This window comes from Phalangium opilio, unplaced genomic scaffold, assembly GCF_054372755.1.
Source record: "Phalangium opilio isolate 3A_F unplaced genomic scaffold, DU_Popi_V2 ptg000017l_1, whole genome shotgun sequence".
Lineage (NCBI taxonomy): Eukaryota > Metazoa > Arthropoda > Arachnida > Opiliones > Phalangiidae > Phalangium > Phalangium opilio.
This window is the reverse complement of record NW_028324151.1, coordinates 10,401,551-10,418,667: the sequence shown is the minus strand read 5'-3', so window position 1 is coordinate 10,418,667 and position 17,117 is coordinate 10,401,551. Positions and strand designations below refer to the sequence as shown.

General features: G+C 37.4%; 2 protein-coding genes across 2 annotated transcripts; one reads left to right on the top strand and one right to left on the bottom strand.

Moving 5' to 3' along the window:
- Positions 1 to 29: 29 nt before the first annotated feature.
- Positions 30 to 4,063, bottom strand: LOC149703704 (uncharacterized). Its single transcript, XM_089866941.1, has 2 exons — positions 1,298 to 4,063; positions 30 to 219 (listed from the first exon to the last, which is right to left on the bottom strand). The coding sequence occupies exon 1, from the start codon at positions 4,006 to 4,008 to the stop codon at positions 3,190 to 3,192; it is 819 nt and encodes a 272-aa protein (XP_089723067.1). The 5' UTR covers positions 4,009 to 4,063; the 3' UTR covers positions 30 to 219; positions 1,298 to 3,189.
- An 8,718-nt stretch (positions 4,064 to 12,781) lies between these two features.
- LOC149703703 (uncharacterized) lies at positions 12,782 to 15,648 on the top strand. The gene is made up of 9 exons (XM_089866944.1): positions 12,782 to 13,647; positions 13,720 to 13,759; positions 13,827 to 13,903; positions 13,966 to 14,032; positions 14,114 to 14,275; positions 14,336 to 14,495; positions 14,562 to 14,791; positions 14,861 to 15,177; positions 15,246 to 15,648. The coding sequence occupies exons 1-9, from the start codon at positions 13,553 to 13,555 to the stop codon at positions 15,541 to 15,543; spliced, it is 1,446 nt and encodes a 481-aa protein (XP_089723070.1). The 5' UTR covers positions 12,782 to 13,552; the 3' UTR covers positions 15,544 to 15,648.
- The last annotated feature ends 1,469 nt before the right edge of the window (positions 15,649 to 17,117 follow it).

The window sequence follows — 17,117 nt, the reverse complement described above, 5'->3', positions numbered from 1 at the left end:
ACCAAAACTTGTAGGTGTTTGTACGTTTCCTCGCTCATTACTGCTGGAATTTCCAATTTGATCAAGTCCGAGAGGGTGTCGATGCGATTGTAACTTTCCGTCGTGAACTCCGTCCGCAAGAAACAACCCAAGAAAAACAGAATGAAAGTCACTCCGATCCGATCAGCCACGATGAAGCTAGCAGACGACAAGTAATGTGGGGCAAAATGGAGGGAATCGCTGCAAGGAAAGTAATTATGTTCCATTAAAGCGCTAGTCATCCCTTCGTTATCGGGAAATTAATCACTGGTCATTGAATCGGTATGCTAACGATTGGGCGTGTTATCAAAACAGCATTGTCCAAAACGGCTTTTTCATAAACGCGTTTGCCATTATAGCCATTTCTCGTTTTAGCGCATTTTGATTACAGCGTTTATATCTTGAGCGTTGTTTCGTATTGTTGAAGGTAAAAGTATTAGAGATCGGCATTATCTATCCATTATCCACGTTATTTTATCATTATCCATAATCCAGAATTATCAACAGAAGTTGTATGTTAAATCGAATTATGTCCACAACATTTATCTATAAATTATCGATTATTCACTAATTTACGGATAACGGATGGATAATGCCGAGCTCTAATTAGTATTGATTTCAGCTTTAAGTTTGAATTTTAATGATTGTCCAACAAACAGTTTCGTGGTCTAGTGTGTTAATGCGTTTTAATGTTTGGTTGGGATGGGTTATTTGAACTCCAATAGTATTCGGTTTGGTTGGGTGATTTGAGCCTAAATGTATAATGTCAGGTTTAATTGTTTAAAGCCCAATAGTATTAGGTCAGGTTAGGTTAAATTAGGTTAGCTTAGGTTAGGTTAGGTTAGGTTAGGTTAGGTTAGCTTAGGTTAGCTAAGGTTATGGGACGAGATAACCGGAAACTATGGGAGAACTATTTGATGTTTGTTCGCCCATAACGACTATCGTTCCGACCCTACTTTCTATTACACTAGCATTTTCTAGGATTATTGTAAAAAATTTGCAACTTATTTTAGACAAGTTGGGAAAATAGCGCTATATTGACAAACGCGGAAACAGCAACCGCTGTTTTGGGAAATAGCGCTGCATTGAGAAACGCGTAAACAGCAACCGCGGTTTTTCTTCCACGCGGTTTTGAAAACCGCTGCTTTGGGAACCGCTTTATTCCAAAACGCTCTTTTGAAAACCGCTCAACTGCCCGTGAACCATTGAATCCCTTATTGAAAATTGGCTGGCGCTAGGGAGTCGAGGGTGAATTGTTATCAAATGGTAGCGAGCTTACGTTCGGCGCACAAGAGCGACGCGTTCTCCCAGACATTTTCCATGGTTTCTCGAGCCATTTTCTTGGCTGCCTTTCTGGTGGACAACGATTTGTATTTGTTGGTTACGATGGAGTGAATGGCGAGTAAAAGCGACAGAAGGACCAAGGTTGACACCATTAAAATCAGCACCTAATTATTCAACCAAGATTCTAACTCAATAAATTGGGTAATGAGTTGCTGTTATGTTTACTGGAGTGTCCATATTTAAGGACAATGACGTGGACACGACTCTCTTCGGGGCAGCCGAAAGGATATTAGTTTTGAGTGTTCCATCGGGAGAGGACGGAGTGAAATATTCCAGTCGGGTATCGAAATATGAGCGTGGTATATCTAACGTGAAGATATGAGATTCCTAAAATCACCGCGTTAAGGATTAAATTTTTATACCAAGCTATTCGGTATTTAATCAAAACCTTTCAATATTAGTCTTAAAATCACACACTTTAAAATATTTAGGTTCGGTATATATTTTAATATACTCAGAAGTGCCAACTGGTTTCCAGATAACCCTGCGAGCAATTGATGAAATGAAATTATAAAATTATGTTAATGCCATATTGTAATAAGTATTCGTAAGTTGGCTGATACTCGTTTCTGAGAGATATCACAATTAAGGTACTCTTCGTATATATTTGTTTCTAAAATAAAAGTTCCAAATATGAAATTTACTTCATGTTGAGGGATCGTTTTAAATATTCCTTCGTGATTCTGTATCGGGTGTATATGCTTTTTATCAGCCACGACATCTGACAAGAAGTGAAGGTGCAATTGTCATCAATATTAATTGCCATAAAAAATTATTAATTATTGTCGCTTGAACAAAGCGAACTAACTGTAGGTGTCGCGTAGTTGATAACAGTCTCATTTGCGTACCTATAACAATTGACGCCAGGATAAATAACATTTATTACTTAAAAAGGCAAACTGTATACCTGTATTTAAAATATCTATTATTTCCAAGAATTTCCATTTCATTCAGCGCAATTTTGGGGTCTAATAAAAGGTTGCAAACAGGACTGTTCACGAGTATAGCTCAAGCTGAGCGAGCTTTTTATAGCCTCGGCTGAGCTTGGGCTGAAAAACCGGCGGCTCGATTCGAGCCGAGCTGACTCGGTTAACATGTATGTGTTTAAGAAAAATTGCTTTTACCTACGTAGAACTAAAGAAGGGTTCGATGTTCTATCCCGTGTTTTGGAATGTAGTGGTTCAGTTAAAACTGTTCGGTAAAATGTTAAGAAATCGTTATATTGCCACGGTTAGAGGCTAGAGAAAGCAAATTTTCCAACGCTTTCGTGTAAAAGTATAACGGAACGGTATTGGTCAGCTCGAACTCGACTTACTCGGCACGAGTGCGAGCTGGCTCGAGCTCAAGAACAGTCCTAGCATGCGTTTACTCTGTCTCTCTGTACGGTTGCGAGGGTACAGGCTATCACATTATTTTCGGCACCCTTTATTTTGCTATGATGAACAACATTCTCTGTGTGAGTATAGGTATGTAGATAGAACGTTTGCCTGGTGATATTTTTACCTCGGTTCGAATCCAGATCATCGCACGATTTTTTTTTTCACGATTCTATCTGCAATGACAGTGACAACTCAAGTAGATAGCATAACAGTATTTATTTATTAAACTATGATTAATTCATTACTAGAGGACTAAGACAAGAGAGAGGCTGAAAGTTGAACAAGATAAAATATACATAATGCGAGTAGGCCAAAAAGCTATACCACTTAAAGTTCTTTGTTTGTAACATGCAGTTTAACCCGGTTAGATCTATTAGGCTATTGGCGAATACAGCAGTAATGGTGAACTTGCTCATGCTTACACTTTTGCCTGAATGGAATTTTCGCGCTAAACCGCTATCGCTTCGTGTTCATCCCTATTGGCAGCGTCAAGCACGGCTCTTAATAGATTGTCCGTGGGATATTTCACAGTTTCTTGGTGGCGGGCATATCCAAAATACCATAGAACACTTGCAACGTGGGCGCAGACTCCCAGTGTGCGAGCACCTGCCTTGCAAGTGCAATACGTTTGGAGGATTGGTTCTGGTTGCGGACCTTCTATTAGTTGCGGCTGTTGTTGTTCAATGTAGGATATATATGTGTGCTTCACAGCTTGTGTGAAACGTGAATATATTTTTCCGCGTATCAATCCAGCTTCAAACTCTTGTGTTTCTAAATGAAACTCGTTGGCGATATCTCGCTGAGTACGATCCTGAATATATGAAGGAGCTAGTTTTACCTGGTGTGCGCCAAATGTTTTATCTCGAATGTATTCTAAGGGTAAAACCGGAAATCCCTCTAACTGATTTTCATCCATTGGAATCCAACGACCGTTCCCTGGTCGCAAGTGGAGTCTTTCGTTTATCACCCGTTCTTGTAACGTATTTGGTCGCTGTGCTAGTTCAAGCATTCTACGCGCAAGGTCATCATCGGCACCTTGCATGAGTATTGGTGGATGAAACCTGTTAATTATAGCGCAAGCAATCCTTAAGAAATCACCAAGACGTTCGCAGTGCTGCATTGGAATCATGTCCCGAAACATTTTGAAAATGCTCTTTAGGTGTCCGTTCCGACTCTCCACAATCCAACGGGTTTTGGTGATTTTTCTCGATTGATTTGCCTCTAATGTCGTGAACTGCCGTTGACCCCTTGGCAACAAAGCTGGCATTTCATGGTTTAATCCCAACCCATCCAGGAAATGGAGAGCATCTCTATACCCTCTGTCAACAACAAAAATGTCGTTTTCACGGAGCCATTCACGAATAGCACCCCTATCCCTTTCTATATCAGGGTTCATGTCGTGCATTAGGATCGCTGCATCGCTGTGTCTGGCATCTGAAAAATATGAACCATGTACATCCAAGATGTAGCCATCGGGGGCTACAACGAGTCCGGCCTTGAGCAACGTGTATTTTTTATGCATAGAGTATGATTGCCTTGCTACTCGGAAATGGGAACTCTTCGGAGCTTTAAGGTAGGTACAATCAGGGTACAGAATTGCCACCCGTTCATCGGGGTTTAGATTGTACAAGCGGTTAGCAAAATCGGTGACATGTGCTTGAATAAATGCGTCACGGTTTCTAGCTTCCATAGAATCGACACCAAGGTTCTGCGGCCAAATGTTTCCATCAAGCTCGTCCGAATTATTGACACATCTAAACTTACTGCCTGACGAGACGAATAAGTCATTTCGGCTTTTAGAAAATCATCAGAAAGCCCTTGCCGAAGTTTCATGAAAAACATCATCATGTCTTTTTTGGTTGGCAAACGTCTGTCACCGTACATTTCAACCGGTCCGCAAGATCTGAATACTACCCCGAATTCTTTGGTTAATGATGTTAATGCCTTAAAATCATTTTCTGAGAAGTTATCTTCGTCGTTGTATTTGTCCCTCTGAGAACGCATTGTCGCTTCTCTGAGTGCTTCAAACCAATCAGAAACCGCCCTGCCCAACAGTTTAACGCCACGTTTCACATAAATATGATTTTCCACAAACTGTAGCTGCAGGCAACCTATATTCGTTAAATGCTGAGCACAGCATCTAGAACCAGTAGGAATATATATGTCGGTCTTTACGTAAAAATCGCACCTCATCAGCAGAGAGGATCTGGTGCCACAGATTTCATTGCATACAAAACATAGGCGTGTAGACCTTTGAACTAACACTTTAAGTATTATTGCCCAAGGGTCATTTTCATCAGCCATAATTGTGACAATTTTATTATCACAGTTAATACAAAGGCGGTCATCGTCATTGGGATCTCGCACATTGTGCAAACGTGCATCACGATGATCTCTGGCCAGCTCGAATCGACGCTGAACAATATTTTCGTCGGCGTTTATACCATCAACTCGGCGGTTAGCGTTTCTGAGATTGCATACAAAGCAATTAACCATTTTGTCTGTTGCCAAGTAGAAACTTCAACAAAAGTTATGAATAAAGGTACTTCGTTACTGCAATATAACATAAAAAACTAACTTTATGGCCATTTTTTGACCTATTCCATACCTATAAACTAACACGTAAATAAAAAATAATGTTCTTTAGCATACAATAACATCAATTGTTTGCTCTGTCATTTTAAATATATAAAGAATTCCGATTTATTATTTTGAGATATAAGACTTGTTACCTTATTTTGAGATCTAAGACTTGTTACCTTATTTTGAGATCTAAGACTTGTTACCTTATTTTGAGATCTAAGACTTGTTACCTTATTTTGAGATCTAAGACTTGTTACGTTATTTTGAGATCCAAGACTTGTTACCTTATTTTGAGATCCAAGACTTGTTACCTTATTTTGAGATCCAAGACTTGTTACCTTATTTTGAGATCCAAGACTTGTTACCTTATTTTGAGATCCAAGACTTGTTACCTTATTTTGAGATCTAAGACTTGTTACCTTATTTTGAGATCTAAGACTTGTTACCTTATTTTGAAATCTACGACTTGTTACTTTATTTTGAAATCTAAGACTTGTTATCTTATTTTGAAATCTAAGACTTGTTAATCTAGATTTTTAGGCCCTGATGTGTTCACGTAGAGGTTAAAGAATTAAAGTTTGTATACTCTATCAATTAACTTTATTATTACTTTATAAGTTCAAGAAGTAGTGCTTCGCGTTTACATTGGACGTGATATTTTGTACAGTTAAAAGAAAATATGACCATTACATGTCTGCAGAATTACCGGAACGAGAGTGCCTATAGTTTACTACCAACATCTATTTATATTTAGTTATTGTATGCTAAAGAACATTATTTTTACCTCTCCGTGTGACGTAGTCCAGGAGAGGTTCTGTAACGGCCGTGTCTGTCTGTCTGTCTGTCTGTCCGTTGTTACACCCACGTGACCGCGTTCGCAGTTTGCGTATCGGAGCAAACGTGTTCGCCATTTCCGAACTGCTTTCACAGTCACGGAAATGCCTCCTCTACTTGAGTTCTCACACCACCATCTTCTGGTCTTTGTCCATCTCACACGGACACCAGTCTGTTCTTTCTGGCTTCTAACACCACCATCCACTGGTCTTCCGTCTATTCCACATAGACACCAATCTACTCCATTATCATCGTTTGGTTTTAGGATATACGCGGCGATCAGCTAGGGTTACGAGAAACGTCTAGCCTCCCTAAGGTGGGATCGGCCACCAAAGGTTTTCGCAATTGCGCTTTTTCCTTACTATTCTTGAGGGCCGGTAGGCCCTTCTAGATAAGATCCCACACCCTCCCGTAATGTTAAATGAAAATTCACAGATTTTCGCCGATTTTCCCATAGGAATAACATGGGGTTTTTGGTGCTCCTGTACATCGAATCATTTAAAAACTAAAGCGAAGTTACGTTTCGGAATACTTTCAAATTAACAAGTAACTATTCAAGGTGTGCCTTTTTCAAGTTTCATCAAAATTAATTAAGTCTAAGTATGTTAATTTAATTAAAAATATAAGTACCTCAAAAGATTATTCTACAGCAGACGACGCTAATTGTTCATTACTCTACAGTAGACGACGCTAATTTGCCATTTCACCGCCTTGAAACTTTAACTTGATATTTTTCAATAAAAATAACACTATATTTATTAAACATTTCTCTGGCGGGTCTATTTTTCGTTTAATTATGTGTCTCGGTTTAAATTCTATACTTAAGATACCTTTTTAATTTATATTTTAGATGTTAGTTTCGACCAAGGCTTATGTTGCCTTACTTAGGCCATGGATTTATAATAGAAGCTTACGCTTCATGGATATTTCACTGTTGCCTTCAGTAAGGCATAAGGATAGATGGATCAGTGTTGGAAATAAGGATTGTTTTAAAACTGGCCCTGTGGCCTAGGTATTTTAATTAAAATAACTGGCCACGGTGCCACTCACTGTAAACGTACAAGGGCAGTGAACGCAATGTCATGGATAATTGTAATTGTAGAGTGGACTGTAAAAGATACGGATTTGATAGTTTAAAAATCGTGGCAGGATGTTGGTTTTGAAGTTGACTATAAAGCTTGGGTTCTAAAACGAATTGTGAGCCGTATCTTATAAGAATTAGTAGAAGTGTAGAACCATTTTTAACCTCGTCCTAGAAGTGAAAAATTTCGCATTTCAGGCAAAAAATTGTTTTATAATAGATTAATACAAATGCAGACTGAAGGAACAGATATTATACAAAAAGGACTTGGTTTGCCCAAGCCTAAAAAACAAAACGATAAGAGTTTTTTCCAGTTGACTGAAGCGCGGATATTTTATTTTTCTATATAATTTTAAAGACAATCCGTATTTTACTACTCTTTAGAATTTAATTCAATCTCCTGATTTTACTGGTAATGGATTTATTTCCTATAAATTAATTGAAATAAAAAATTACTTATCTCAGATTTTTCATGATAAAAGTTTACGAAAATGGAATTGTTGAAAAATCTGAGATAAGTAATTTTTTATTTCAATTAATTTATAGGAAATAAATCCTTTACCAGTAAAATCAGGAGATTGAATTAAATTCTAAAGAGTAGTAAAATACGGATTGTCTTTAAAATTATATAGAAAAATAAAATATCCGCGCTTCAGTCAACTGGAAAAAACTCTTATCGTTTTGTTTTTTAGGCTTGGGCAAACCAAGTCCTTTTTGTATAATTATAATGGAAACGAATCGTATATATACCCCAAAGTTTGAAGAAAGCGGGCAAGACTTTAAACGTCAATATTAGCAAAGTTTGAGATGATAATAGGTATAACTTAATATTAAACGATTTAACTATTATTAATGTTAATTATTGAAGATTAAAATAATTAAAAATAATTATATTTATTTAAATATTAAAGATAAACCTCTCGTGCAAAGAGAGAGATTATCATCGCCTCCTATATCTACCAAGGCCCGTGCATGAGATATATTTCCTTCATTGCCTCCTATATCTATCAAGGCCCGTGCATTGTGATATATTTCATTCATTCCCTCCTATATCTATCAAGGCCCGTGCATTGCGATATACTTTTCAAAACAACACTTTTCTCTGTATGGATAATATTACGCTCCTTCTTTAATGGTTTGAATCCTTGCCTGTCTAGTAATATTTTACGTAGGAGTAATACGTTTTTAGCGAAGTCTAGAGAGGATAAACATAAGCGACATTGTTTCGAAAAAAACATACTGCTTCCACTAATGGGTTTATACTCCTTGTTACAGTTGTATAGAGTAATCATGATAAAAGCTTAAAAAATTACGAGAGTACACACCTTTTTTATCCTCTTGTTTTATTCTTAATAAGAATATAAAACATTTATTTTGTATCAAAAAATATTTTTTGGTGCTGAGATTGCTTTAGAAAAATCCAAACGGTTAGGCATTGGTAAAAAAGACATGTGTAAGCTATTTGCAGAGATGATAATTGTTTTACATGTTTTAAATAAGACTGAATCTTCCACTATTGTGTTTATGCTCCTTGTTTGTTTCACTGAAAACTATCTAGGTGTAGATAACAGCCAGACCAAAAATTTCAAAAATATATATTTTAAATCTAATCAGATACGCCCACCTAGTTGAAAATAGACCTATTAAATTTGCGGGAGCCATTCTTGAGAATTTTTCTTTGCTTGTAGGTTGTTAATTTATCTACCAGAAAATATTTGTATTTGGAAGTTGGATATTAAGTCAAATTAAGTGGTTGTAAGGAGCCAGCAGGTTTTTGCCGCTTCTTTTAGTGAGTGTTCGATTTTTGTATGTAAAATGGAGGAAGATAATGTTGAGAGTAAGGATGAAATGCGGAAGCACAAAGCGCGGGAAAGGATGAGGGCAAAAAGGTCGACGTTTTCATTGGATACTTATGTTTATATAATCATCTCGACACGGAGAGGTAATATTTTGGTTTTCCCAACTTGTTTTATTTACGCGTTAGTTTATAGGTATGGAATAGGTCAAAAAATGGCCAAAAAGTTAGTTTTTTATGTTATATTGCAGTAACGAAGTACCTTTATTCATAACTTTTGTTGAAGTTTCTACTTTGCAACAGACAAAATGGTTAATTGCTTTGTATGCAATCTCAGAAACGCTAGCCGCCGAGTTAATGGTATAAACGCCGACGAAAATATTGTTCAGCGTCGATTCGAGCTGGCCAGAGATCATCGTGATGCACGTTTGCACAATGTGCGAGATCCCAATGACGATGACCGCCTTTGTATTAACTGTGATAGAAGAATTGTCACAATTATGGCTGATGAAAATTACCCTTCGGCAATAATACTTAAAGTGTTAGTTCAAAGGTCTACACGCCTATGTTTTGTATGCAATGAAATCTGTGGCACCAGATCCTCTCTGCTGATGAGGTGCGATTTTTACGTAAAGACCGACATATATATTCCTACTGGTTCTAGATGCTGTGCTCAGCATTTAACGAATATAGGTTGCCTGCAGCTACTGTTTGTGGAAAATCATATTTATGTGAAACGTGGCGTTAAACTGTTGGGCAGGGCGGTTTCTGATTGGTTTGAAGCACTCAGAGAAGCGACAATGCGTTCTCAGAGGGACAAATACAACGACGAAGATAACTTCTCAGAAAAGGATTTAAGACATTAACATCATTAACCAAAGAAGATCAGTTCGGGGTAGTATTCAGATCTTGCGGACCGGTTGAAATGTACGGTAACAGACGTTTGCCAACCAAAAAAGACATGATGATGTTTTTCATGAAACTTCGGCAAGGGCTTTCTGATGATTTTCTAAAAGCCGAAATGACTTATTCGTCTCGTCAGGCAGTAAGTTTAGCTGTGTCAATAATTCGGACGAGCTTGATGGAAACATTTGGTCGCAGAACCTTGGTGTCGATTCAATGGAAGCTAGAAACCGTGACGCATTTATTCAAGCACATGTCACCGATTTTGCTAACCGCTTGTACAATCTAAACCCCGATGAACGGGTGGCAATTCTGTACCCTGATTGTACCTACCTTAAAGCTCCGAAGAGTTCCCATTTCCGAGTAGCAAGGCAATCATACTCTATGCATAAAAAATACACGTTGCTCAAGGCCGGACTCGTTGTAGCCCCCGATGGCTACATCTTGGATGAACATGGTCCATATTTTTCAGACGCCAGACACAACGATGCAGCGATCCTAATGCACGACCTTCATATATTCAGGATCGTACTCAGCGAGATATCGCCAACGAGTTTCATTTAGAAACACAAGAGTTTGAAGCTGGATTGATACGCGGAAAAATATATTCACGTTTCACACAAGCTGTGAAGCATACATTATATATATCCTACACTGAACAACAACAGCCGCAACTAATAGAAGGTCCGCAACCAGAAACAATCCTCCAAACGTATTGCACTTGCAAGGCAGGTGCTCGCACACTGGGAGTCTGCGCCCACGTTGCAATTGTTCTATGGTATTTTGGATATGCCCGCCACCAAGAAACTGTGAAATATCCCACGGACAATCTATTAAGAGCCGTGCTTGACGCTGCCAATAGGGATGAACACGGAGCGATAGCGGTTTAGCGCGACAATTCCATTCAGGTAAAAGTATAAGCATGAGCAAGTTCACCATTACTGCTGTATTCGCCAATAGCCTAATAGATCTAACCGGGTTAAACTGCATGTTACAAACAAAGAACTTTAGTTGGTATAGCTTTTTGGCCTACTCGCATTATGTATATTTTATCTTGTTCAACTTTCAGCCTCTCTCTAGTAATGAATTAATCATAGTTTAATAAATAAATACTGTTATGCTATCTACTTGAGTTGTCACTGTCATTGCAGATAGTATCGTGAAAAAAAAAATCGTGCGATGATCTGGATTCGAACCGAGGTAAAAATATCACCAGGCAAACGTTCTATCTACATACCTATACTCACACAGAGAACGTTGTTCATCATAACAAAATAAAGTTTAGCGAAAATAATGTGATAGCCTGTAAAACACTACACTAAGTAATGTCCAACTTCAAGTTCAATTACTGATCAAACTATCGTAGCTAGGGAAAAACGCCCACGGAAACTTTTGATCAGCTGACAAAGCTTATCAACATACTTAAATTTTAAAAAAATCCGTAGAAAGCCATTTTTCATAGAAAAAGTGCCATGTCCAATGAACTAAAATATTTTGAATTGAAAACAAATAAACCAAGATTGAAAATGTCGAGCGCGTTAGGTTTATTATGGAAAAATATTTATCTTTTCAAAACCGAGTTAACAAAAACACGCAATTCAACCATGAAGAAGAAACATAACAGTTGGTAATTTGTTCTTTCATTAAAGAGCGAGTCTTATTCAAATCGTATAATTTTAAATCCGCAATTAATCACGTCTATAGAGCTATCTCAGAAGCCTTAGTGTGACGTCACCCATAGAACCAAAGCGGTACCAAACATGGCTGCCCACTGCCAAAGCTAAGCCCGGGACGTTTTAAATAGGCACTGACGTCACAACTGAGATAGCTCTATTGCCAACCTAGTCGTTATAAACACAAAAATAATATTTCAATAATTTAGAAATTTTACCTTATAAAACCTTAGATATTCCGAAAAGATATTTCGGCCCCTAAAAACAAAATCTTCGAAATTTCACGCTATCCGAAGTTGATGTCAGTTCCTCGTAACGTAGAAGGTGAAAAGTAGTGCGCCAAGTTTGAGCAAGCCTCTTACGTAATCATGACTCGCTGAAAAGGGGCAAGGAAATAGTTCCCTTGCATTTCAAATATTAGTAAATGTTTGGATGAAGCTGGTTTTTAAATTATTTCAAAAATTTGTATCTCGGTGAAAGGTTAACAGATTTTAACGAAATTTGTCTTATATTAAAGAGAAAAACTGGATCCAAAAAGTGCATTTGAAATTAGACTTGTCCTTTAAGGAATGTTTGTTGCGATGACAACGCACACGGATTTTGCAATCTCGAGCTATGAAGTAACAGTCCGTTGCACAGACGGCTAAGGCGTCAAGTATGGGTTAAAAGGTCCCATGATCGGATCCCGGTGTGGGAGAAAAATTACAGGGTAGGAACAATCGTTTTCCAGCTCTAAAGAGAGAAAAACTAGGCGCAATGTATAGTATATGAACGTTTAAATAGCTCACTTAACGTCCAATGTAAATTAGATCATCTTCAATTAAAATATGTTATTAACTTAAGTCCATAAACTTAGTTAACATTACAAATCATACGAAGAGCGGGACTTTTGTGTAAACTTTATTATGAACTAAAGGTATTAGTCAAGGCATTCTGTTGGCGGTTGCGCGAATAGTGGTTTTTGATGACGATTAATCGATATTTCAAGATTAATAAACCAAACTCCTCTTTTAATCGATCAAAATATCGAATAATGACCAGTTTCTTACATTCAAAATTATTCGAGTCCAAAAAGTCGAATAATACTAAATTCCGGAATATTCGCTCACCCATTTGACCGAACGAGTGAGAACTTGGGTTAAGAGTGATTTCAAGTGGAAGTTGATTATCAGTCAGGCAGAGATATGGGGAGCTGTATCTGTATCTCAAATATAGCGCCGTTATTTTCTGTCGTCTATTGCGTAGTTTAGATCCAAACAAGTTGGGAAAACCAAAATTTTGCCTCTCGGAGTCAAGAGGAGGACTACCTTTAAACTTATTTACCTAGATACGCAATTATTTCTCTTTATTGATAAACAATTGCAGAGCTTAAATTTAATGAATTCTTAAGGCAGTGTTCAAAGCAAAGAGAATAAACAGTAAACAGACGACATTTTTCATCCAATAGGGATATGTTTTGTACAGGAGGCAATCAGCCAATGGGAAAGAACAGGCAGTGAATTATTGGCGAGATATTCCCTTATGTAAAGGCTCAACTGTCTAAATTCCTCAAGTGGTTCCTCTATGTTCAAAGCTACATTTACAACTGGGTTGGCGTTTAAACCCAATCCACTCGATTTACCTCAACGACATCACAAATATAGCGCTGTTATTTTATGCCGTCTAAAGAGTAGTTTAGATCCAAAAACGGAAAAAATCAAGAAATAAGAACTCTGGAAATTTAAACGCTAAGCTAGTTTGTAATTTGCAAAAAAAATCCCTTCTGAAAAATGGCGTACGAAGTACTTAACTGCGATTATACTTCTATCAAAATTAACCTTTTTCCCCCACTCGCGTTTTCCGAACAATAATCAACTTTTCGAACTCCTTTTGTCTCCCAGAGGAAATCAACGTAAATAGTTAGGAAAAATTCATTTGTTCGAGTAAACTTCACGAAGGTTGAATGGCGAGCGGGTCATTGCGTCGCGGAATATTAAGAATGTCGCTCGCCACTGCTAAGTACGAAAAAGTCTTTCCCGATAGATTTTACAAGTATAAGTGCGTGAATTGTGTCAATTGGAAATAAACGAAAATATGAGATCCTTTATTCATTATTTTTTCTTACAACAGATTTACAGAACCATATGTTATGAATTTTGGAGTCCTCGAAGTATTTATTAAATATCAAATTAGGATTCAAATAATGTTTTTTTTACAATAATTATTATCCTTCCCAGGAGATTGATCTTTTGCCGCAACAAAAGAGAAAACTTTACGATGGCATCGAATTCGGACAGAAACTTCATAATTACACGTAAATGGCTCACAGGGTTTGAAAAAGGGTTGATGTTTTCAAGCAAAATTTTCTTTCAATAGCATTGATTGCAGAATGATAAGTTACACGGACTTCATAGACGTTTCCAAAGGTGGACAATTTGGAACAGTAAGCTACAGACTTTTAACATTCGCGAGGGAGAAAACGCCCTGTCATTAGTTGACGTTAATTTTTTGAGGGGTTTTTCAGAGTTTGGACGTCGTTGTTGCTCCAATGGATATTTCCATTTTGGAAAACGTTAAAGGATTCATTTCCAGTGGTTTTTTTGACGCCACCGAGACGATCATATTGTCGGCAGCACCAAAACTGACTCTGTCAACTTCGCTCTCATTCTTGTCAATGGATTTGATGGTACATCTTGTTGAGATGACGGTCGTGTAATACCAAACTTTTAATTGTTAATATTTTCAGTCTGCTGTGGGCATTTGTCTTTTCGCCGTTGTTGTTTCATTATTATTGACTCGCAAATTGTGGCACTCAATCGTAAAAAAGAAATCAAGTAAATTGAGTAAAGTAATGACGCGATATCTAAGAGTTTTATGGGATGTCTTTTCCGTATTTTTCTTCGAACGTAAGTAATTTCATCTTCTCAAAATAGCAGTCTCTTTAGAAACACATTTCGTCTCTCGTCTCGTAGCGTACCCTGGGCAATTGGAGGGTATTTCCGAGCGTCTCGCGTACGCGTTTTGGGTAATCGGCGTCACCTTTATCGGGTTTCTCATGAGTTGTTTTCTCAAATCTGAGTTTTTCAACGAGAAATATTTCTTCATCGAAACTTTTGAAGATCTTCAATACGCGCAGAGACAGGCCAATGTCCAACCACTTATGCTCAAAGACGGAATGGTTCACAACTATCTTATCAATAGAGTTAGCGTTCGTTCGTTTGTTATCGTTCCAGTTCGGTGGTGCCTTATATGTTCAATTTTCCCCATTTAGGCCAAGCAAGATGAACAGCTCAATAACTGGATGAAGAACAATTTGAATGAGGAGAATTTTTTTGAATCTTTCGATATGGCCACGACATATATTTACGGGGGAATTCTGGATGGCCACAAAGCCTTGATTATAAACAAACAATTTTTGTCTTTCGCTTTTGGTTTCGTTCTTTCGGACAACATGGACGTGATGAGGGAATGGAAATCCAAATTCGATGGATTTTACTTTTCAAAAGCACTTAAGTGTGATTACGTTGTCTTGCCCGTCAATTCATCTTTTCTCAGCAACCCTCTTTTTCGTGAGAATTTCGACAGAGGGTACGAGAATACAAATCCTTCGAATTGATAAGTTCTTCAACGGAAAAAAATTGGTTTTTATATTTCAGGCTGCTCATTTTTTTCGAGACGAAAGCGACGAGTTATTATGATTTCCAAAGCGATTACGCTTTGGATTTTGTCAAATGGGAACGTCCAATGAAGATGGTGTCTGATTTGAGCATATTTGCCGTGGCTGGTGTCTTTTACATCGCATTATTGGCGCTAATGATGTGCGTCGCCATGTTTTTCATAGAATTAATAATCGGATGGAAGACCTTTCGATACCATGTTAAAGAAAAGTTCATCAAGACGCTTGAAAGCTTATTACACACACTCACACGCAAGCAGCGATGTCTCCATCTTTGAAACCAAAGCCGCTATATTATTAGATTTGAGCTATTTTTATCATGCGAAATTCTTGTATTTTACACACGTTGAAAAAAATAAAGAAAATCAACATTGTGAAAGTTTCGTGCTAGAGTTATTAGTAAAATGTAAGAAGGTTCCACCAATGAAAGCTAACTCCAATCTATTGTTTCGCTTAATCAGTTGGTAGAGGCATTTCGTTCCGGGCAAGTTAATGATTTCCCAAGTTAGAAAAGTTTTGCTTTCGTTCAGGACAGGTGCTATTAACGGTAATAGTTATTAACGGTATAGGGTGCGGTTGGTAATTTTAATTAATATTAAGACAGAAGTTAGAGATATTAATAAAGACGGGAAAGTGTAAAAGATAAGTGTAGAAAATTAATTGCCAGAAGTACAGATATTCAAATTTTCACCTTTGAAGACACGATCATAAAACATCGATTATTTGAAAAAAAACTTTATCTTAGATTCTTTTACCAAATTTTCATTTGCTCAAAATAATTTTCTACATTATTTACACAAGAAATTTGCTCTAAATTGTAGTTCCGGAAAAAATGGCATCTTCAAGTATTTTTTAATTACTTACCTTGATAATAGGTTTTACTTTTGACTAACATTTGCTTTTTAAAGGTTCAAATACTCGAGTATTCATATTTTAAAACTGGAAATATTGTGAAGCAGAAAATTACAAAGGCCGTTTGACTGTAATGTGGTTTTTAGCGTCGGAAGGAACTTTAGATAGATAGTGATCTTTTGGGAGCTACACATTACGTTAATTTCGATACCTGTGAAACTTTAAAATTAACGAACTCGATTTGGTAAGTTTCATACGGTTTTTAGCCACATCGTAGTATACGATGAGGCTCTTAGTTTGACCCGAGCCGTAGTAGTAATAGTAGTAGTAGTACTAGTAGTAGTTGTGGCCGGAGTTCACAACCCACCCATAGAGGTAACTGCGCTCGGTTAGAGATTTAATTTCAATTAAAAACTTTTTCGGATCGCAACCGGGAATCGAACCCGGATCGCTCACGCAGTAGACAGACATTCTACCACTGTGCCATAGAGACTTGATAGAAACTCCCAGTTTTTATCCTTAAGTTTCATCTCTAAAATGTCGGGGTGATGTGGGGTGGGGTACCTCTTAATCTCTGGGGTCGGATACTTTTTAATTTTTATCTGTGGGGTCGGATACTTATGAATTTGTATGTTTGGGGTTTTTATATTTATTTTCTTTTTATTTATGTGCTAATTAAATAGATAACGATTTTCCCCGTTTCCAACCGCGCTCCTAAGTGTTTCGTTCTCGTTCGGTAGCTATCGCCATCTATGTTATGTTTGACTGGAACGTTTTGGCGGTTAATTCAAATGTGGGTTTAGATAGAGCTAACATAGTGTTAAATGAGCGTTATGCGTTTGATCATTTTAGCATTGCTAAAGGTAATTCGAAGGGATAATCACTAAAATGGGTAATCACTATAATTAAACTTTCTCTTTCAAAGGTTTCTGGTCATAAGTCTCTGTTAGAAATTAATAAGATGCGATAAGTGTGCATCGGCATAAGTCTATGTTGTAAA